The sequence below is a fragment of the Myotis yumanensis genome, unplaced genomic scaffold (genome assembly GCF_028538775.1).
Source record: "Myotis yumanensis isolate MYYU_CA2020_CCGP unplaced genomic scaffold, mMyoYum1.0.hap1 SCAF_10, whole genome shotgun sequence".
Classification (NCBI taxonomy): Eukaryota; Metazoa; Chordata; class Mammalia; order Chiroptera; family Vespertilionidae; genus Myotis; species Myotis yumanensis.
In genome coordinates, this window is record NW_027223761.1 from 1,740,743 (window position 1) to 1,761,111 (window position 20,369).

General features: G+C 69.3%; 1 protein-coding gene across 1 annotated transcript in view; it reads left to right on the forward strand.

The window, feature by feature from the left end:
- MUC5AC (mucin 5AC, oligomeric mucus/gel-forming) overlaps nucleotides 1-19,256 on the forward strand; it is a 38,808-nt gene extending 19,552 nt beyond the window's left edge. The window contains 34 exon segments of the mRNA XM_070426273.1: nucleotides 237-331; nucleotides 766-892; nucleotides 1,033-1,288; nucleotides 1,398-1,450; nucleotides 1,888-1,988; nucleotides 2,187-2,338; nucleotides 2,469-2,607; nucleotides 2,710-2,823; nucleotides 2,970-3,149; nucleotides 3,717-3,956; nucleotides 4,126-4,282; nucleotides 4,753-4,881; nucleotides 5,101-5,263; nucleotides 5,652-5,695; nucleotides 5,780-5,974; nucleotides 7,079-11,497; nucleotides 11,742-11,950; nucleotides 12,398-12,572; nucleotides 12,871-13,121; nucleotides 13,395-13,578; nucleotides 13,915-14,122; nucleotides 14,557-14,735; nucleotides 14,959-15,046; nucleotides 15,133-15,236; nucleotides 15,382-15,413; nucleotides 15,698-15,869; nucleotides 16,201-16,302; nucleotides 16,551-16,588; nucleotides 16,821-16,943; nucleotides 17,026-17,124; nucleotides 17,450-17,569; nucleotides 17,756-17,819; nucleotides 17,907-18,021; nucleotides 18,681-19,256. Coding sequence (XP_070282374.1) covers nucleotides 237-331; nucleotides 766-892; nucleotides 1,033-1,288; nucleotides 1,398-1,450; nucleotides 1,888-1,988; nucleotides 2,187-2,338; nucleotides 2,469-2,607; nucleotides 2,710-2,823; nucleotides 2,970-3,149; nucleotides 3,717-3,956; nucleotides 4,126-4,282; nucleotides 4,753-4,881; nucleotides 5,101-5,263; nucleotides 5,652-5,695; nucleotides 5,780-5,974; nucleotides 7,079-11,497; nucleotides 11,742-11,950; nucleotides 12,398-12,572; nucleotides 12,871-13,121; nucleotides 13,395-13,578; nucleotides 13,915-14,122; nucleotides 14,557-14,735; nucleotides 14,959-15,046; nucleotides 15,133-15,236; nucleotides 15,382-15,413; nucleotides 15,698-15,869; nucleotides 16,201-16,302; nucleotides 16,551-16,588; nucleotides 16,821-16,943; nucleotides 17,026-17,124; nucleotides 17,450-17,569; nucleotides 17,756-17,819; nucleotides 17,907-18,021; nucleotides 18,681-18,963 — 9,110 coding nt within the window. The 3' untranslated portion in view covers nucleotides 18,964-19,256.
- The last annotated feature ends 1,113 nt before the right edge of the window (nucleotides 19,257-20,369 follow it).

A 20,369-nucleotide genomic window follows, 5' to 3' on the forward strand; every position in this document is an offset into this window, starting at 1 on the left:
CTCACGGGGCTGGGGGGGAGGGGTGCTCCAGCTGCCCACGGGGCGGGGGAGAGGGGCGCTCGGCGGTGAAGGTGGGCGCGCGGTGCGCCCCGGAGAAAAGGAACCAGCGCTGGGGGCTGCGGACCCAGACAGGTGGGCGCCCGGGAGCCCGGGGGCGCGCGCCCCAGCACAGCGGGAATTCGGGTAGAAGCCCGGCGCCCCGGCTGCCCGCGACCCCCTCCCTCCTCTGCCCACAGAGAAGTACGCTCAGCATTGGTGCTCGCTGCTGACCGACCCGCAGGGCCCCTTCGCCCCGTGCCACGCCGCCGTGAGCCCCGGCCCCTACTACTCGGTGAGCCGCCCGCCCCGTGTGGTCCCGGCCGTGCAGCGGGGTCCGGGCCGACCAGTCCCCATTCAGTCAGTGGCGCACACGGTCTCTGGAGTGTCGGGAGCCTCCAGCCCTGCCCCCAGCCCGGCAGAGGATGGGGGGGCGCCCGGATGCCCTAGCCCAGTGCTCCCCACCTTTTCTTGGCCACGCCCACCCAGGCGTCTCTAAAACCCCGATGCCCCGCCCCCCGTGACATATCATTCTTACTATTCAAAAAGCAAACTCCTGCTCACGTGGAGGAAGCCCAAAAGGCCATGAACTTGGTCCAAACCAGCTTCCCAAGAACATGGCAGCCACGGAGGAAAAAATCAAAGAACGGCAGTTCTGCTGGGGGTGGGGGTGCGGGGCAGGCTCCGGGGTGCGGGCCGGGTCCCTGACACCCCGCGCCCCGCCCCCAGAACTGCCTGTTCGACACGTGCAACTGCGAGAAGAGCGAGGACTGCCTGTGCGCCGCGCTGTCCGCCTACGTCCGCGCCTGCGCCGCGCGGGGCGTGCTGCTCCGGGGCTGGAGGGCCGGCGTCTGCGGTGAGTGGCGGTGGCGCCCGGGCTGGAGTCGGGCTCCGTGGGTCCCGGCGCGGGAGGGCGGCCGGTGGGGACGGGAGCGGGGCCCTGGGGCGGCGGGCTGCGTGCTGAGTGCCCCCCCCCCCCCGCCCTGGCTCCTGCAGCGGCGCCCATGGACACCTGCCCGCCGTCCATGACCTACCGCTACCACGTCAGCACCTGCCAGCCCACCTGCCGCGCCCTGAGCGGCGAGGACCCCACCTGCGCCATCAGCTTCGTGCCCGTGGACGGCTGCGCCTGCCCCCACGGCACCTTCCTGGACGACGCGGGCAAGTGCGTGCCGGCCGCCAGCTGTCCCTGCTACCACGGGGACGCCGTGGTCCCCAACGGGGAGTCTCTGCACGAGCGGGGGGCTGTCTGGTAAGGGCCCCTGCAGGGTAGGAGGGGGCAGGAGGGCAGGGGGGTGGGCAGGTGGGCGGGGGAGGGGCAGGAGGGGCGGGGCGGACCCCTGACCGCCCTCTCCTCTCAGCACCTGCACGCAGGGCACACTGACCTGCATCGGAGGCAACACCCCCGACCCAGGTGAGGGAAGGAGGGAGAGGGGTTGGGGGGGGGGAGGGGGCAGGGGGGAGAGGGGGCAGGGGGGAGAGGGGCAGGAGGGAAAGGGGGCAGGGGGGAGAGGGGCAGGGGGGAGAGGGGCAGGAGGGAGAGGGGCAGGAGGGAGAGGGGCAGGGGGGACGGGCCCTTGGTTATCTTCCGGTGAAACTTCAGGGTTAAACACCCCGAATGCCAGCGGGTGGGTGCTGGTCAGCGTCGGGGCCAGACAGGCCCTGCCCTCGGGGCTCAGGGTGGGGGTGTCAGGGGGGCGTACACACACACGAGCTACACACACACACTGCACACGCACACACGCGCACAAACACATATTCCACACATGCGCACAGCACAGCCTAGGTTGGAGGGAAGCACGGGTGGGGCGCCGTGGGCGGGTCCCCTGAGCGCCCCTCCCTCCCGCGCAGTCTGTGCCCCCCCCATGGTGTACGTGGACTGCCGCAACGCCACGCCGGGGGCCGCGGGCGCCGGCTGCCAGAAGAGCTGCCACACCCTGGACATGGACTGTGTGAGTGACCGTGCCCCCCACGCCCAGGACCATAGTGACCCCACACCTGCTGGGCCTTGGGGGTCCCTGTGGAGACCCCCGCCCAGGCTGGTCCCAGGAGGAGCCCCGCTGGGAGTGTGCGGGCCTCGGGGACCCTCCGCCCTCGGGGCAAGTCTCTGCCCGGTCCCTGGGCACTGAGTGCGTCTGCCCCGCCCACAGTACAGCCCCCAGTGCGTGCCCGGCTGCGTGTGCCCCGCGGGACTGGTGGCTGACGGCGAGGGCGGCTGTGTGGCGCCGGACGCCTGCCCCTGCGTGCACAACGAGGCCAGCTACCGGGCCGGCCAGACCATCCGCGTGGGCTGCAACACCTGGTACGTGCGGCCGGGGCCATGGGGGGGGGGGGACGGGGGGGAGCCGGCAGGGGGTGCGAGGCCTTGGGCTGGAGGTGCCCCCCAGCCAGCCTGGCTGGGGACTGACCACCCCGCCCCGCCCCTCCCCCAGCACCTGCAAGAGCCGGAAGTGGCAGTGCACGGACCAGCCCTGCCTGGGCACCTGCGCCGTGTACGGCGACGGCCACTACCTCACCTTCGACGGGCAGCGCTACAGCTTCGACGGCGCCTGCGAGTACACGTTGGTGCAGGTACGGCGGCCGCCCCTCCCGGAGGCCCCAGCCCCCGGCCTGCAGGCTGGCCCCGCCTCCCCCAGTGCGTGAGCTGTGAGCGTACCCTCCTTGTCCCCGCAGGACCACTGTGGCGGGAACGGCAGCGCCCAGGACGCCTTCCGCGTGGTCACCGAGAACGTCCCCTGCGGCACCACGGGCACCACCTGCTCCAAGGCCATCAAGATCTTCCTGGGGGTGAGCGGGGCTCCGGGCGGGGCCAGGGCACCCGTGGGGGCTCCAGAAACCCCGAGGAGGCCGCACGCCACGGCCGAGCCAGGATGGACCCTCCCGGGAGGTGGCCTGGGGTCCCCCCAGCCCCTGAGTGACCCCTCCGTGCGCAGAGCTACGAGCTGAAGCTGAGCGAGGGGCAAGTGGAGGTGATCGAGAAGGGCCCGGGGCAGGAGGCGCCTTACTCCATCCGCCAGGTGGGCATCTACCTGGTGGTGGACACCGAGGCCGGCCTGGTGCTGCTGTGGGACAAGAAGACAAGCATCTTCCTCAGACTCAGCCCCGAGTTCAAGGTGAGGCTCCGCCCACCTGCCACCCCCTTGCCCAGACCCACAGGGAAGCAGGGGGTGTGGGGTGGGGGAGAAAGACAGACCGACAGAAGAGAGGCGGGTGTGGGCCCGGGCTGGCCTCCCGGGAGGTGGGATGGGAGACCCCGAGTTGTGGGTGGCAGGTCCTGTGGCTGCGGGACACGTCAGAGCACCGGTCTGCAGCCGGAGGTCCCATCCAGGGGTCACAGGGCTTGTGGCCACATCACCCCACCTGTGCCTCCGAGACCGCAAGCCTCCCCGCTGTGCGTTGTCTGGCTGTTCATGTCCCTCGTTCGAGGACGTCCATCCCCGCCGCCCCTCCCAACAGCATGCTTTCATGTTCACTACCTCTCGCCTGCAGGGACCGTGTTTCCACACAAGGACACACCCGGGGGCCTGAGCCTGTCTTAGGGGGACACCATCTAGCCCTCACCCCTGTCCCCTGGGAGGGCCCTCAGCCTCAGGCGCCCCTCCTCTCCTGGGTCCGGGTCAGGGGCAGGGGCTCCGGCCCCCGCTGCGCTTGCCCTGAGGCCCCCCACTCTGCGTCTGCAGGGGCGGGTCTGCGGGCTGTGCGGCAACTTCGACGACAACGCCGTCAACGACTTCACGACGCGCAGCCAGTCCGTGGTGGGCGACGCTCTGGAGTTCGGCAACAGCTGGAAATTCTCCCCCACCTGCCCCGACGCCCCGGCCCCCCGGGACCCCTGCACCGCCAACCCCTACCGCAAGTCCTGGGCGCAGCGGCAGTGCAGCCTCATCCACAGCGCCACCTTCCAGGCCTGCCACGCCCACGTACGCGGCCCTTCCTCTGGGCGCCTGGTGGTGTGGGGGGGCGTCCCCTCGCTGGGGCCGGGCCACCCGGTGGGGGGCCTGCATTTGCTGTGCCTGAGCTCCACAGCGCAGGCCTGAACCCGCCAGCACCCTGGGGGCGTCCCCGGAATCTGAGGCCTGTCCCCCACAGGTGGAGCCGGCCCCGTACTACGAGGCCTGCGTGAGCGACGCGTGCGCCTGTGACTCGGGGGGCGACTGCGAGTGTTTCTGCACCGCCGTGGCCGCCTACGCCCAGGCCTGCCACGACGTGGGCGTGTGCGTGGCCTGGCGCACCCCGGACATCTGCCGTGAGTTTGCACGCTCACCCCCTGGGAGGGGAGGGGTGAGCTGGAAAGGAAATGGGTGTGTATGTTGCTGATGGAGAGAGGCAGCTGTGGTAGAATCTTCTGGAACTTCGAGGTAGCAGAGCCCCCCAGCCCCACCTCTTTCTAGACAGACAGTTTGTCCAGAGGGCGACATAGCTGGGGAGCTGCTGTGAGCGAGTCCCCCACCCCAAGGGGGTGCCTCTGAGAGGCAGGGGGCCCCAGCGGCCACCCTCCCCACTGTCCGTCTGAGCCACAGGAGTCTAGGCCACGCCCTCCGAGGCCACGTCTGAGAGTCACAGGAGGGAAAAGTCCAGAACAGCCGATGGGACTTGCTCAAAATGGGGGTACAGGGAGCCGGCTGGGCCAGCGGGGGGCCCCAGCTGTCTCTCTGCGGGTGCTGCCCCCTGGGCTGGTGGGAGGCCGGCTCAGGCTGGGTGTGTCCCTGCCCACAGCCCTGTTCTGCGACTACTACAACCCCGAGGGCCAGTGCGAGTGGCATTACCAGCCCTGCGGGGCGCCCTGCCTGCGGACCTGCCGGAACCCCCGTGGCCAGTGCCTGCACGACACGCGTGGCCTGGAAGGTGGGCTGGGCTGCTGGCCGGGGGTTGGGGGGCGTCCTGGGGGGCCTGGGACCCTGAACCGGCCGGACTCTCCCTGACCCCTCGTGATGCCTTTGTGGGTGCAGCCTGGCACCCCCTGTGGTGCTGCGGGCAAAGCCCAGGGCTGGGGACAGTGCTGAGGCCGCGGGGGGCGAGGCGGCGGGCAGCCGTGTACTGGAACTCAGTCTCCCTGGCCCCCAGGCTGCTACCCCAAGTGCCCGCCGGAGGCTCCCATCTTTGACGAGGACGCCATGCGGTGTGTGGCCACGTGCCCGACCCCGCCCCCGCCGCCACCCTGCCAAGTCCAGGGCAAGTGGTACCGGCCGGGTGCAGTCGTGCCCTCGGACGAGAACTGCCACTCCTGGTGAGCGACCCCATGAGCGTTCCCCCGGCCCCCACCCTCAGGATGGGGCCCCCACAGGCCACCTCCCAGAGGGCCCAAGGGGAGGGGTCCTGGTGGCCTGGGTTTCCCTGGGTCACAGAGCCTCCTGCTGCAGGGCGGGGAGGGGCCTGGAAGGTGAAGGGAAGGGGGTGAAGGGATGGGGCTGGGGGCGGAGCCTGAGGCCACCCAAGGACCCAGGACAGACACCCTGCGGAGGAAGTCAGTGGGGCTCACGGGCCATTGATTGGAGGGGCCTCCCTGGGAGGGTGACCTCAGGTTCCCAAGGGCACCCCAAGGGGCTGCTCCTGCCCCCCCCCCCCCCAGCTGGGATGATCTACCCCCCAGCCTCACCTCTTCCCTCTGCCGCCAGCGTTTGCACGGAGAGCGGCGTGCGGTGCGCCTACGACGCCGAGGGTGAGCAGGGCGCCTTCCTCAGGGCCAGGGTCTGGGTCCTCCCGCACCCCAGCCCCTGACCCGCCTGGGGCTCTGTTCCCACAGCCTGTGTCTGCAGCTATGACGGGCGGCGCTTCCGCCCGGGAGACGTCATCTACCACACGACGGATGGCACCGGCGGCTGCATCTCCGCCCGCTGCGGGCCCAACGGCACCATCGAGAGGACCGTCCACGCCTGCAGCTCCAGTTCCCCCGCTCCCCCCACCACCTTCTCCTTCTCCTCCTCCACGCCCCCCAGCGGTAGGCAGCCCCCCACCTCCTCCTCCTCCACGCCCCCCAGCGGTAGGCAGCCCCCCACCTCCTCCTCCTCCACGCCCCCCAGCGGTAGGCAGCCCCCCACCTCCCCCTCGCCCCCCAGCGGTAGGCAGCCCCCCACCTCCTCCTCCACGCCCCCCAGCGGTAGGCAGCCCCCACCTCCTCCTCCACGCCCCCCAGCGGTAGGCAGCCCCCCACCTCCTCCACGCCCCCCAGCGGTAGGCAGCCCCCCACCTCCTCCTCCATGCCCCCCAGCGGCAGGCAGCCCCCCACCTCCTCCTCCACGCCCCCCAGCGGTAGGCAGCCCCCCACCTCCTCCTCCATGCCCCCCAGCGGTAGGCAGCCCCCACCTCCTCCTCCATGCCCCCCAGCGGTAGGCAGCCCCCACCTCCTCCTCCACGCCCCCCAGCGGTAGGCAGCCCCCACCTCCTCCTCCATGCCCCCCAGCGGTAGGCAGCCCCCACCTCCTCCTCCTCCACGGCCCCCAGCGGCAGGCAGCCCCCCACCTCCTCCTCCATGCCCCCCAGCGGTAGGCAGCCCCCCACCTCCTCCTCCATGCCCCCCAGCGTAGGCAGCTGTGCCAGGACCATGCAGGGCGGCCTGGCCCTGAGACTCGGGGAGGGACTAGAGCGGGCAGAGGGCAGTCACCTGCGTGGAGGTCGGCCTCCCTGGGCCTCCCGGGGGACGGGCCCCAGGCAGCGCTGCCAGTGCAGGCTCCCAGGCTGGCCGAGAGGAGGGTGCCCCCGTCCTGCCCCATCACAGCCGCCGCTCCCCGCACACCGCGGTCCTCACCCGCCTCTGGGGGCATCCTAGCGCCTCGTCAGAGGTCCCCCAAGAGTGAGGAGTCCCCAGAACTCTGGCTTTTGGGTCCCCGTGTCCAGGGTCCATTCAGGGCGAGCCTGGGGGCGGGCTTCCCGTCATGGAGGTCAATTGCCTGTTCATTCAATGCTGCGCACGCGCCCCGGGACCGGGTGCCCATCTGGACAGAGACAGGCCGCTGACAGGCAGGGGGCAAGGACGGGTCAGTGTGGGGGCCGAGTGCATGCTGGTCCCTGACGCTGGGCCCTCTGCCGTCCCTTCTTCCCGCAGCCGTGAGCTCCACAGGCCCGCCCGGCCCACGCCCCAGCCCTGCCACCAGCCCGGCCCCCACCAGCACCCCCAGGCCGCTGCCTTCGACTGCCTCCGTCGCCCCCGGCCCAGCCTGTGGGGAGGACTGCCAGTGGTCATCATGGCTGGACGTCAGCCGCCCGGGACGCGGCCTCGACAGCGGTGACTTCGACACGCTGGACAACCTCCGTGCCCACGGGTACCGGGTCTGCCAGGCCCCGAGGGCGGTGGAGTGCCGGGCCGAGCACGCCCCCGACGTGCCGTTCCAGGTCCTGGGGCAGCATGTGCAGTGCAGCCCGACCGCAGGGCTGACCTGTTACAACAGGGACCAGGTCTCAGGGCTCTGCCACAACTACCAGATCAGGGTCCTATGCTGCTCCCCCCGGGCCTGCCCCACCTCCCGGGGCCCTGCCACCTACAGCACAACCAACACATCCGTGCTGACAGCCCCTGTCACCACCACCACACCTGCCCCAAGAACCTGCACACCTGCCCCAGGCACCACCTCACCTGCCCCAGGTACCACCTCACCTGCCCCAGGCACCACCTCACCTGCCCCAGCCACCACCACACCTGCCCCAGCCACCACCTCACCTGCCCCAGGCACCACCTCACCTGCCCCAGCCACCACCACACCTGCCCCAGGCACCACCTCACCTGCCCCAGGCACCACCTCACCTGCCCCAGCCACCACCACACCTGCCCCAGGCACCACCTCACCTGCCCCAGCCACCACCACACCTGCCCCAGCCACCACCTCACCTGCCCCAGGCACCACCACACCTGCCCCAGCCACCACCACACCTGCCCCAGGCACCACCTCACCTGCCCCAGGCACCACCTCACCTGCCCCAGCCACCACCACACCTGCCCCAGCCACCACCTCACCTGCCCCAGCCACCACCACACCTGCCCCAGCCACCACCTCACCTGCCCCAGGCACCACCTCACCTGCCCCAGCCACCACCTCACCTGCCCCAGGCACCACCTCACCTGCCCCAGCCACCACCACACCTGCCCCAGGCACCACCTCACCTGCCCCAGCCACCACCACACCTGCCCCAGCCACCACCTCACCTGCCCCAGCCACCACCACTCGCACCTCTACACCTGCCCCAGCCACCACACCTGCCCCAGCCACCACCTCACCTGCCCCAGCCACCACCACTCGCACCTCTACACCTGCCCCAGCCACCACCACACCTGTCCCAGCCACCACTCGCACCTCTACACCTGCCCCAGCCACCACCACACCTGTCCCAGCCACCACTCGCACCTCTACACCTGCCCCAGCCACCACCACACCTGTCCCAGCCACCACTCGCACCTCTACACCTGCCCCAGCCACCACCTCACCTGCCCCAGCCACCACCACTCGCACCTCTACACCTGCCCCAGGCACCACCTCACCTGTGAAAACAACTGGCTCAGCCCCCAGCCCAATGCCAGTTTCAACCACTGCTTCCACCACAGCCTCCGTGGCGACCTCAGCCCCAGGGCCCTCCGAGGTCCCGGGTGTGCCCACCACCTCTCAGCCCAGCCCCGTCTCCTGCCTGCGGAAGTTCTGCAGCTGGACCGAGTGGCTGGACGGCAGCTACCCCGAGGCTGGGATCAACAGTGGAGATTTTGACACGTTCCAGGATTTGCGATCCAAAGGGTACGCGTTCTGCGAGCGGCCCAGCCAGGTGCAGTGCAGGGCCGAGCGCTTCCCGGACACCCCGCTGGCGGAGCTGGGGCAGACCGTGGTCTGCAGCGACAGCGTGGGCCTGCTGTGCCTCAACAAGGACCAGCTGCCCCCCATCTGCTACAACTACCAGATCCGGATCCAGTGCTGCGAGTGGGTGGACGTGTGCAGAGAGAGGACCACCCCACCGGGGACATCGAGGGCCATGCGCTCGACCCCACAGGACACAACCCAAACCCAGGCCCCCGGGACCTCCACACGGCGCTGGACGGCCAGCTCGATCCACCTGCCCCCGGCCACCAAGACCATACCCAGCACACACACGGTCATACCACGCGGGACCACCCGCTGCCAGCCACAGTGCACGTGGACCAAGTGGTTCGACGTGGACTTCCCGTATCCGGGGCCCCACGGAGGAGACCTGGAAACCTACAGCAACATCATCCACAGTGGACAGAAGATCTGCCGCCGGCCCGAGTACATCACCCACCTGGAGTGCCGAGCCGAGAGCCAGCCCGAGGTCAGCATCGACCGGCTGGGCCAGGTGGTGCAGTGCAGCCCCGACGTGGGCCTGGTGTGCCACAACCGAGACCAGACGGGCAGGTTCAAGATGTGCCTCAACTACGAGGTCCGCGTGCTGTGCTGTGAGCCCCAACCGGGCTGCCCTACCTTCGAACCAATCACAATTCCCAGCACCCCAACTGTGAGCATCACCAGTCCTACTGAGACAACCACCCACGTGGCCACTTCCAGGACAACTTCTGTGCCAGAAACCAGCACCACCTCCGTGCCGGAAACCAGCACCCCTGTGCCGGAAACCAGCACCACCCCCGTGCCAGCAACCAGCACCACCTCCGTGCCAACAACCAGCACCACCTCCGTGCCAGCAACCAGCGCCACCTCCGTGCCAACAACCAGCACCACCTCCGTGCCAACAACCAGCACCACCTCAGCTCCCATAACCACCACAACCCCTGTTCCTGCACCTCAGACTACCCACCCCACACCGGGGACCACCCGCTGCCAGCCACAGTGCACGTGGACCAAGTGGTTCGACGTGGACTTCCCGTATCCGGGGCCCCACGGAGGAGACCTGGAAACCTACAGCAACATCATCCACAGTGGACAGAAGATCTGCCGCCGGCCCGAGTACATCACCCACCTGGAATGCCGAGCCGAGAGCCAGCCCGAGGTCAGCATCGACCGGCTGGGCCAGGTGGTGCAGTGCAGCCCCGACGTGGGCCTGGTGTGCCACAACCGAGACCAGACGGGCAGGTTCAAGATGTGCCTCAACTACGAGGTCCGCGTGCTGTGCTGTGAGCCCCAACCAGGCTGCCCTACCTTCGAACCAATCACAGTTCCCAGCACCCCAACTGTGAGCATCACCAGTCCTACTGAGACAACCACCCACGTGGCCACTTCCAGGACAACTTCTGTGCCAGAAACCAGCACCACCTCCGTGCCAGAAACCAGCACCACCTCCGTGCCGGAAACCAGCACCCCTGTGCCAGAAACCAGCACCACCCCCGTGCCAGCAACCAGCACCACCCCAGTGCCAGCAACCAGCACCACCTCCGTGCCAGCAACCAGCACCACCTCCGTGCCGGAAACCAGCACCACCTCAGCTCCCATAACCACCACAACCCCTGTTCCTGCACCTCAGACAACCCACCCCATACCGGGGACCACCAGCTGCCAGCCACAGTGCACGTGGACCAAGTGGTTCGACGTGGACTTCCCGCATCCGGGGCCCCACGGAGGAGACCTGGAAACCTACAGCAACATCATCCACAGTGGACAGAAGATCTGCCGCCGGCCCGAGTACATCACCCACCTGGAATGCCGAGCCGAGAGCCAGCCCGAGGTCAGCATCGACCGGCTGGGCCAGGTGGTGCAGTGCAGCCCCGACGTGGGCCTGGTGTGCCACAACCGAGACCAGACAGGCAGGTTCAAGATGTGCCTCAACTACGAGGTCCGCGTGCTGTGCTGTGAGCCCCAACCAGGCTGCCCTACCTTCGAACCAATCACAGTTCCCAGCACCCCAACTGTGAGCATCACCAGTCCTACTGAGACAACCACCCACGTGGCCACTTCCAGGTCAACTTCTGTGCCAGAAACCAGCACCACCTCCGTGCCAGCAACCAGCACCACCTCCGTGCCAACAACCAGCACCACCTCAGCTCCCATAACCACCACAACCCCTGTTCCTGCACCTCAGACTACCCACCCCACACCGGGGACCACCCGCTGCCAGCCACAGTGCACGTGGACCAAGTGGTTCGACGTGGACTTCCCGTATCCGGGGCCCCACGGAGGAGACCTGGAAACCTACAGCAACATCATCCACAGTGGACAGAAGATCTGCCGCCGGCCCGAGTACATCACCCACCTGGAATGCCGAGCCGAGAGCCAGCCCGAGGTCAGCATCGACCGGCTGGGCCAGGTGGTGCAGTGCAGCCCCGACGTGGGCCTGGTGTGCCACAACCGAGACCAGACGGGCAGGTTCAAGATGTGCCTCAACTACGAGGTCCGCGTGCTGTGCTGTGAGCCCCAACCGGGCTGCCCTGTGACTTCCGTGACCCCTTATGTGACTTCTACCAAGTTCCTGCCCACCACAGAGCCCTCCTCCGTGGTTCCTACGGTGACCGCCCGCAGCTCGGCAGCGCCGTCAGTCCCGACGTGCTACTGCAGCGTGTCCGACAAGCTCTACCCCGCAGGTAGGTGACGGCCGCCTGGCTGTGGTGCGTGCTGCCCCGTCATGGGTCCCCCTTCCTCACACAGCCACCGTGTGACCCACAAACAGGCGCTGTGGTCACAGCTTCACCCGGGCCGCTTTCGAGCCTTTATCCACAAACATCTGCTCGGAAGGCCGCTGACCAGAGCAGCCCTAGGTGGACCACGTGGGCGGTTGGCCCCGCCCTGGCCTCCCCAGCACCGCTGACGGCCGTCCCTTGTCCGCAGGGTCCATCATATACCAGGAGGCGGACCTCGCCGGCCACTGCTACTATGCCGTGTGCAGCCTGGACTGCCACGTGGTGCGGCAGACGGACCACGCCTGTCCCACCAGCACGCCACCTCCCGCCCCAGCGACCCTCCCCCCTGGCTCTTCCACTTCGGCCCCTGTGCCTGTCACTACGCCGGGCTGCCCCAATGCTGTCCCCCCAAGAACGGTAACCTCCCCTTCCCACCTTTCTTGGGGGCTCTGGGCTGGTGTGAGACCTCAGCCCCCTTCCAATTAGGCCCTGGCTTCAGTGGGTGATGACCAGGCTTTGCAGCTGAGCGCGGGGCCGTGCCCACCAGGTGGCCGGGAGAAGGGGGCCGGAGCGGGTGGCTGGTGCTCTGGGCAGGGCCCGACAGCGAGGGAGGGTGTGTGGGGTCAGGGCAGAGGACCAGGAGTGGAGCCTGGAGAACCCATGTGTGGGGAACAGGGTAGAAATGGAAAGAGAGGGAGGCGGCAACCCTCACACCCTCTTATCGGGGACCCTCCTGGCCAGCCCAGCAGTCTGCACTCAGTGGGATGGAGGCGGGAGGCCTGGCCAGTGCTGGACCCGACAGCACGGTCCCTGGGCGCGGAGGGGCGGCCAGGCGGGCGCCTGCAGCTGTCTTTGCTCCCGCAGAGAGGAGAGACCTGGCCCATGCCTAACTGCTCCCAGGCCACCTGCGAGGGTAACAACGTCATCACCCTGGGGCCGCGCCCGTGCCCGCACGTGCCCGAGCCGACCTGCGCCAACGGCTACCCTGCCCTGAAGGTGCCCGACCAGGATGGCTGCTGCCTGCACTACCAATGCCAGTGTGAGCCAGGGAGCCCGAGGGCGGATGGGCAGGGACTCCGGTGCGACACCAGGAAGGGCTTCCCAACAGTGGGCAGTGGCTGGGCGGGCCGCTCTGCCAGGGTGTCCAGGGCAGAGCTGCCCCAGGCCCCCCTCAGGCCTCCTCCAGCACCTCCCGGGCGGCACAGGGTGATGACCTGGCGGCTCAGAGCCCGGCCTCGCGGCTCCCGCTGGTGCCCGGGGCAGATGTGTCCTTGGGGAGGGCCCGGGCGCGGCTGGGGTGGCTGCTGGCTCCGCTGATGCCCTGCTGGCGCCCGCAGGTGTGTGCAGCGGCTGGGGCGACCCCCACTACATCACCTTTGACGGCACCTACTACACGTTCCTGGACAACTGCACCTACGTGCTGGTGCAGCAGATCGTGCCCGTGTACGGCCACTTCCGCGTGCTCATCGACAACTACTTCTGCGACTCCGAGGACGGGCTGTCCTGCCCGCAGTCCATCATCGTGGAGTTCCGGCAGGAGCGCGTCGTGCTCACCCGCAAGCCCGTCCGCGGGGTGATGACCAATGAGGTGGGGCCATGCACAGGGTGGGCGGGGCGATGGGTGATGACCAATGAGGTGGGGCCATGCACAGGGTGGGCGGGGCGCTGGGTGATGACCAATGAGGTGGGGCCATGCACAGGGTGGGCGGGGCGCTGGGTGATAACCAATGAGGTGGGGCCTCACGTGGGGTGGGCGGGGCTTACGGGCGCATTTGGTTGGGGGGGGCGCTCGGGTGGGCGGGGCGGAGGCTGACGGCCTGTCCTGTTCCCCGTGTGTCGTGTGGCGTGTCGCCGGGTCTAGATCATCTTCAACAACAAGGTGGTCAGCCCGGGCTTCCGGAAAGGCGGCATCGTGGTCTCCCAAGTCGGCATCAGGATGTACGTGACCATCCCCGAGATCGGCGTCCAGGTCATGTTCACGGGCCTCATCTTCTCGGTGGAGGTGCCCTTCAGCAAGTTCGCCAACAACACGGAGGGGCAGTGCGGTGAGCCCCCCTCCCCCATCCCTGCCCGGCTCCGGGGACGCCAGCCCCGTCCCTGGTCGTTAAATGCTGCTGACAGTGTCCACTGGGAGGACGCTCCCCGCCGGGGAGTCCCTGGGAGGGGCCGGGTGCTCGGCAGGGTGCAGCCGCCCTGAGCTCTGAGCCTGCGGGGACCCCCCGTCCCCAGGCCCCACCTGTCCCTCCTCCTGGGAACTGTCCAGGGTCCAGCCTCCCGGGGTGAGGGAAGCACAGGGTGGTCGGGGACCCACTGGTGCAGCTTGAGGACACTGGCCCCGGAAGGTGGGCGTGGCTGCCTGACTCCGTCCGCCCTCTCCCCAGGCACCTGCACCAATGACCCCAAGGACGAGTGCCGCCTCCCTGGCGGGGCGGTGGTGACTTCCTGCTCGGACATGTCTGGGTACTGGAAGGTGACAAACCCCGACCAGCCGTCCTGCCACGGGCCTCCCCAGACACGCCCTACCGTGGGGCCCACGACCCCGCCTGCCCCGTGCCCGCCCTCGCCAATCTGCGAGCTGATTCTGAGCGAGTGAGATTCTGGGAGCGGTTGTGGGGGGTGGGGGCTGGTGGAGAGAGGTGGGCCTGCGGGCTCCCGGGGAGGCGGGCATCTGTGGAGAGAAGAACTGCCCCTTGGGCCGGCCTTGGTACCGCCCACGGGCGCTACTGCTGCTGGCACGCTATGTGCAGGGCTGGCGGGGGCATGGGGGGGCGGGCGGGCGCCTCTGAGCTCTGGCGGCCAGCTCACAGTGGACCTGTGCATAAGGCATCACCCAGGTTTGCAGGGCGAAGGGGAGCCCAATGGGGAATTTGCAGAAAGAAATGGCCGTGCTGTGGCCACATGAACCGGGGGCACCAGGCACTCAAGGGGCTCAGCTGCCCCTGCCCCCGGGCCGTCTCCTGGGGAAGCCTGAGCCTGGCAGCCGGAGGCAGGGCCGCCCCATGACCGCCTGCCCCTGGCCGCAGCGTCTTCCTGCCGTGCCACGCCGTGATCCCCCCGAGGCCTTACTACCAGGGCTGTGCATTCGACCACTGCCACATGACCAACGCCGACGTGGTGTGCTCCGGCCTGGAGCTGTACGCCTCGCTCTGCGCCTCCCTCGGCGTGTGCATCGACTGGCGCGGCCGGACCAACAACACCTGCCGTGAGTGCCGCCCACGGGCAGCATAGCCGGGGCGGGGGCGGGGGGGGGGCTCCTGGAGGAGGAAAAGGAAGAGGGTGGACCCCAGGGCAGAGCACACTGGCCCCAGGGTGCAGGGGTGAGGCCTGAGGGGCCGGCTTCCGGGCTGCAGGCCCCCAGCAGGTGTCCGCACTCCACCAGAGCCCGGCTGGAGCCGTGGGCTCAGGTGTGGCTTCTCTCTCCACAGCCTTCACCTGCCCCGCCGACAAGGTGTACCAGCCCTGCGGCCCCTCCAACCCCTCCTACTGCTACGGGGGCGACAGCGTCAGCCTCGTGTACGTGCCTGCCCCTCCCTCCCGTGCCCCCCAGAACCCCAGGGGGGAGGGCACAGGAGCCAGAACACCCCTCCGCTCCCCTGCAGGGCCCTTCAGGACGCCGGCCCCGTCACGGAAGGCTGCTTCTGTCCGGAGGGCATGACGCTCTTCAGCGCGAGCAAGGAAGTCTGCGTGCCCACCGGCTGCCCCCGTATGTCCCCACGCTGGGCTTGGGGCAGCGGGTGTGCCCTCAGCGGGACGGGGGCTTCCTGTGGCTGTGGGTCCGCGGGTTCTGCCCTGGAGACTGGAGGGGGGCCGTGGCTGACCAGCAGTGACCTTAATCTCTGTCCCTCCAGGCTGCCTGGGGCCCCACGGGGAGCCGGTGGAGGTGAGTGTGGGGCTCTGGGGGGCAGGGCTTCCTCTCAGTGTCCCAGCAGGACGGGGAGCCCTGGGCCCTGGAGAGTGTGGGTGCTGGCCAGCCCCATCCTCACTGGGACCCCTCCTGCTCTGCTAAGAGGTGAAGGAGGAGCTGGTCACCGGGGGGCCCCCGGGGGCCTCAGGCACTACCCCACTTTTAAAGCCCCTCCCTCAGGCCCCCTGCGCCCCTGCCTCTGGCCACCTCTGGGACAGGCAGGTGACGGGGGCCGGGGCTCACGTGTGCCTCCCCTGCAGCCTGGCCACACGATCAGCTCCGACTGCCAGGAGTGTACCTGCGAGGCCGGCACGTGGACCATGAGCTGCCGGAGACAGCCCTGCGCGCCGCCCCCCGCCTGCCCCGAGCCCGGACTCGTGCCCGTGCCTGCGTCCCCTCAGGCCGGCCAGTGCTGTCCCCAGTACACCTGCGGTGAGCCCCGGGCTGGTGGGGGCGGCCACTGTCCTCAGGTCTGCGCCAGCTCAGGGCTGGCCACTTGCCATGGGGCTCTCAGCGCTGGCACCTGGGCAGGGGTACAGTCCAGGAGGACGGGCAGTGCCTGCCCCTGCTGTGGCCTCATCGGGTGACCCCAGCAGGTGTCCCGGGAGGGTGGGGCTCCTTTGCCCAGGCTGCCAGGAAGCCACACTCTGGGGGCCACCAGTGTTCCCTGGAGAGCCCGCTCCCCACCCACTGGGCAGTCAGCACCCTTGGAGACCCCTGGGGACGACATGCAGTCTCTGAGCGCGTCCTTCCCCCCTCACAGCCTGCAACACCAGCTACTGCCCAGCACTCCCGGCCTGTCCCGAGGGCACGCGCCAGATCCTGACCCACGAGGAGGGGGCCTGCTGCCCGAGCCAGAAATGCGGTGAGTGAGGCGACCCGCGGCCCGCGTGCGGCCAGGCCTGTCCCTGACGCTCCAGCACGGGCGCTGCCCCCTGGGGCCGGGCCTCGCTCGGGCACAGCTAGAAAGGGCCACTGTTGATGAGCATGGGCACTGCCCCTGGGAGGCCCGGGGGCGGGTGGAGGGGGCTGGCGGGTGCAGGGGGAGGGCAGGGGGAGGGCAGGGGTGCAGGGCGCCCAGGGCGGGGCTGCAGCTGCTTCTCCTCCCAACAGCCTGGACGGCCTGCAGCGTGAACGGCACCTTGTACCAGGTGAGGAACCGCCGGAGATCAGCGCCTGGCTCCGTGCTGAGCGCGACCAGGCCCTGCCCGTTACTCCCGCCGGGCTGGGAGATGGTGACCTCCACGGGGGCGCAGCCTGGGGGCTCTGACCCTGAGACCGAGCTCCTGAGGGCCACCCGGGGGGACAGGGCACCAGCCATGAGGGGATGTCCGGGAAGGCAGGGCCACCAGCTCGCTGACGCGGCCACCCTGCCTCCCGCAGCCCGGCGCCGTGGTCTCCTCCAGCCCGTGCGAGACCTGCAGGTGCGAGGTGCCCGGCGGGCCCCCGGCGGACACGTTCAGGATCAGCTGTGAGACCCAGACCTGCCACAGCCACTGCCCAGCGGTGAGTGCCCGCCGCCGCCCCCACGCTGAGCCCCCTGGCGGCGCTGCCCGGGGCTCAGGCCGCACGTGCCCTCTCCCCGCAGGGCTCCGAGTACCGGGTGCAGAGCGGGCAGTGCTGCGGGTCGTGCGTGCAGGTGGCCTGCGTCATGAACACCAGCGACGGCTCCGCCCGCCTCTTCTCCGTGAGTAGTGGCAGCGGGACTGCTGGGGCGTCCGCTGGGGAGGCAGGGGCTGCAGACAGGCGGGAGGGGAGCAAAGCCACCCCTAGGAGCCTGGGGGGGAGGGGGCAGCCCCCCCCCGCCCGTGGGGAAGGCCCTGTGAGGACAGTGCCGGCTGAGAGGGCGGGATCCCGGGGCACTGGGGTCCCCGGGGAGACATCCCTGCCAGGCATGCTCCTGGCAGAGGCCAGGGAGACCCTCGGACGCCACAGGCTGGGGACAGACAGACGCAGGGCCCCTCTGCTGGAGGTCCCTGGGGAGATGGCTCACCAGCTGGGGGGCCCTGCAGCCCGGAGAGACCTGGTCGGAGCCTGGGGACCGCTGTGTGACCCACGAGTGTGAGCAGCACCAGGACGGGCTCGTGGTGGTGACCACGAAGAAGGCGTGCCCCCCGCTCAGCTGCCCGGCGGTGAGTCCGGCCTGCCCCCTGCCCGGCCTGCGCCGACGGGATGGGGAGGTGCAGTCGGCCCCGCAGGGCTGCAGGGCCGCCACCCTCCCGCCCGGGCGCGGTCCACTCCCGTCCGAGCCTGGCCCTGCGTCCCGGCCCCATTTCCGGGGCTGCCCGGCACTGATGGCACCCCCTTTGTTGGCCCAGGACCAGGCTCGGTTGAGCGAGGACGGCTGCTGCCTCTCCTGTCCGCCACCCCGGCCCCAGAACCGTGAGTGGGCTTCTCCGTGGGGGCCGGGGGGGGCTCAGGGAGCACTGGGCAGCCCTGACCCTCTGCGCCCCGCCCCGCCCCTCCCAGAGTCCACCTGCGCCGTCCAGCACAAGCACCAGGTCATCCGGCTGCAGGGCTGCAGCTCCGCGGGCCCCGTGCACCTCGCCTACTGCCAGGGCAACTGCGGGGACACCGTCTCCATGTACGTGAGCCCCCCCCTTCCCGGGACAGGGGCTGCGGCTGGCTGCCCGGGGCTCCGTGTTTGCAGACGAGGAGGGGTGGGGGGGAGGGGCAGGAAGGGGAAGCAGTAACTACTCCCCCAAGTGGCCCGGGGGGGCAGGGGCCAGCAGGGGTCCTGGGTGGGCTGAGGGGTCGGGGCTGGGGTTGGGACCGAGGCCCTTAGCTGTTAGGAATCACGTGACCCTGTTTACCGAGACCAGATGCAGCGTCCCCCTCGGTGGCTTGCTGAGCCCCCCGTGCGCCCCCCCCACCAGCCCTGAGACCAGCCGTGGGGGTAGTTTTTAAAAATATACATTTATTGATTTCAGAGAGGAAGGATGAGGGAGGGAGAGAGAGAAACATCAATGATGAGAATCATTGGTTGATTGCCTTCTGTACGCCCCCTACTGGGGATGGAGCCGGCAACCCAGGCATGTGCCCTGACCAGGAATCGAACCAGGACCTGGTTCATCATAGATGCTCAGCCACTGAGCCACGCCGGCTGGGCCAGCCACGGGAGTATTGACACGTGGTTGTTGGACGATGGCCAGCGTGCCTCCGAGAGCAGGGTGTCCCCCCAGGCGGTGCTGGGGATGCGAGGTGGGGTGCGTGGCTCCAGGCTGAGCCCCCTGCCGCCCGCAGGTACTCGCTGGAGGCCCAGGCGCTGGAGCACAGCTGCCGCTGCTGCCAGGAGCTGCGGGTCTCGCCCAGGAACGTGACTCTGCGCTGCGCGGACGGATCGCGCCGCGCCTTCAGCTACACGCAGGTGGAGGAGTGCGGCTGCGTGGGCCAGCGCTGCGACGCCCGCGGGGACCTCCACACGGAGGAGCCAGCGCCCCCGCAGAGGCGGGACCCTGAGCCTGGGCACTGGAGCCGAGGGGCCTGGGACCTGCCCCTGCCTGAGGGGCGCCTCCCTCCCCGCTGAACCCCCTGTGTTCCCTGCGAGCCAGCTCCCATGGCCAGGAGCCTGAGCCCCCTGGCCCGGGCTGGCGGCCGAGCCTGGGGTGTGCTGTCCACCCGCCTGTCTCCTCTCAGGGCCCAGTCTGGCCGTGGATCCAGCTGCTGCTCCCAGACGTAAGCCTCGCGTGGGGTCGTATCCACGACCTCGCTTGGACACACGGCCGGCTGCTCGGGGCTGCGGGAGACAGAGCCCCCCTACCTCCGCCCTGGGCCTCAGGAGAGGCCGACCTCCGGAAATAAACGTGGAGCATTTTGCAAGCCCCGGCTCTGTGTGGTGTTTAAGCTTGTCCATGGGCCTAGGGGAGGGAGGGGAGGGGAGGAGGCCCCCACGTCTATCCACCCACTGACCACCCACCCACTGACCACGTCCGGCACCAGAGGGCCCCCTGGGGGTGGAAATTTCTAGGGGAGGGTTCCATCTCCTCCCCATAAAGCTTCCGGACCCTCCCACCACACGGATGCAAGCTGAGTGTGTGCATGTGCAAACGTGTGTGTGTGTCCATGTGCATACCCATGAGTGTGTGCATACCCGTGTGAGCATGTACATGCACACACGTGTGTCCATAACCACAGGAGCATGTGCAGATAATGTGTGTGCATGTGTTGTGCATTCATAGCCGTGTGTGTGCACCTGCAGGCACTCTGAGACCAATCCCCTGCGGAGGGCAGACATGCCCTGATCAGTGAAGGTCCTGCTGCCCCCTCCATCAGCCGGCAGGCCTCAGCCTTGCCCTGAGCACCCACATTCCCAAAGCCTGGCCCCTCCCTGGGCGGCTCCAGGGGAGCGTGCAGACCCCCCATCCACACGCTCGCCAAAGGCTGCACGGGGGGCGGGGGGGCTGTTGGAGGCTGAGAGTGTGGGGACAGGGAAGCTGAGGTCAGCCCCAGACACAGGCTGGTCCCACGCAGGAACCCTGGGGGGGTCCCAAGTGTGGGGAGGGGTCACCCAGAGCAGACCAACCGACAGGACCAGGCACCAGCCAGCTGATGGTGCTGAGGGTGCTGCGGGGTGCGTGGCTCCGGGCTGGCCACTGGCCGAGGCTGGCCGACAGGACTGGGGGCCCGCAGGCCGGACAGTTGGGCCGCCAGGGGCCACTCTCAGGCTCAGGATCCTGTGGACACCGGGCAGGGGGCTGAGGAGCCTGGAGAGGATTCAGGGCGGAGGGTGAGGCCTAAGCACCGTCCTCTGGGACTGCAAGAGGCTCCTCCCCTGGTCTCACAAAGGGAAACTGAGGCCAGGTGGGGGTCCGCAGCCCGGGTGCAGGAAGCTGGTGCTGTGGCCCCCAGCTGGTGGGCAGTGTCCCAGCCCCGTCCTGGAACTAGATGTCCAAGGCTCTGTCCCCCAAATCATGCCGCCTCAGCTGCAAGAAC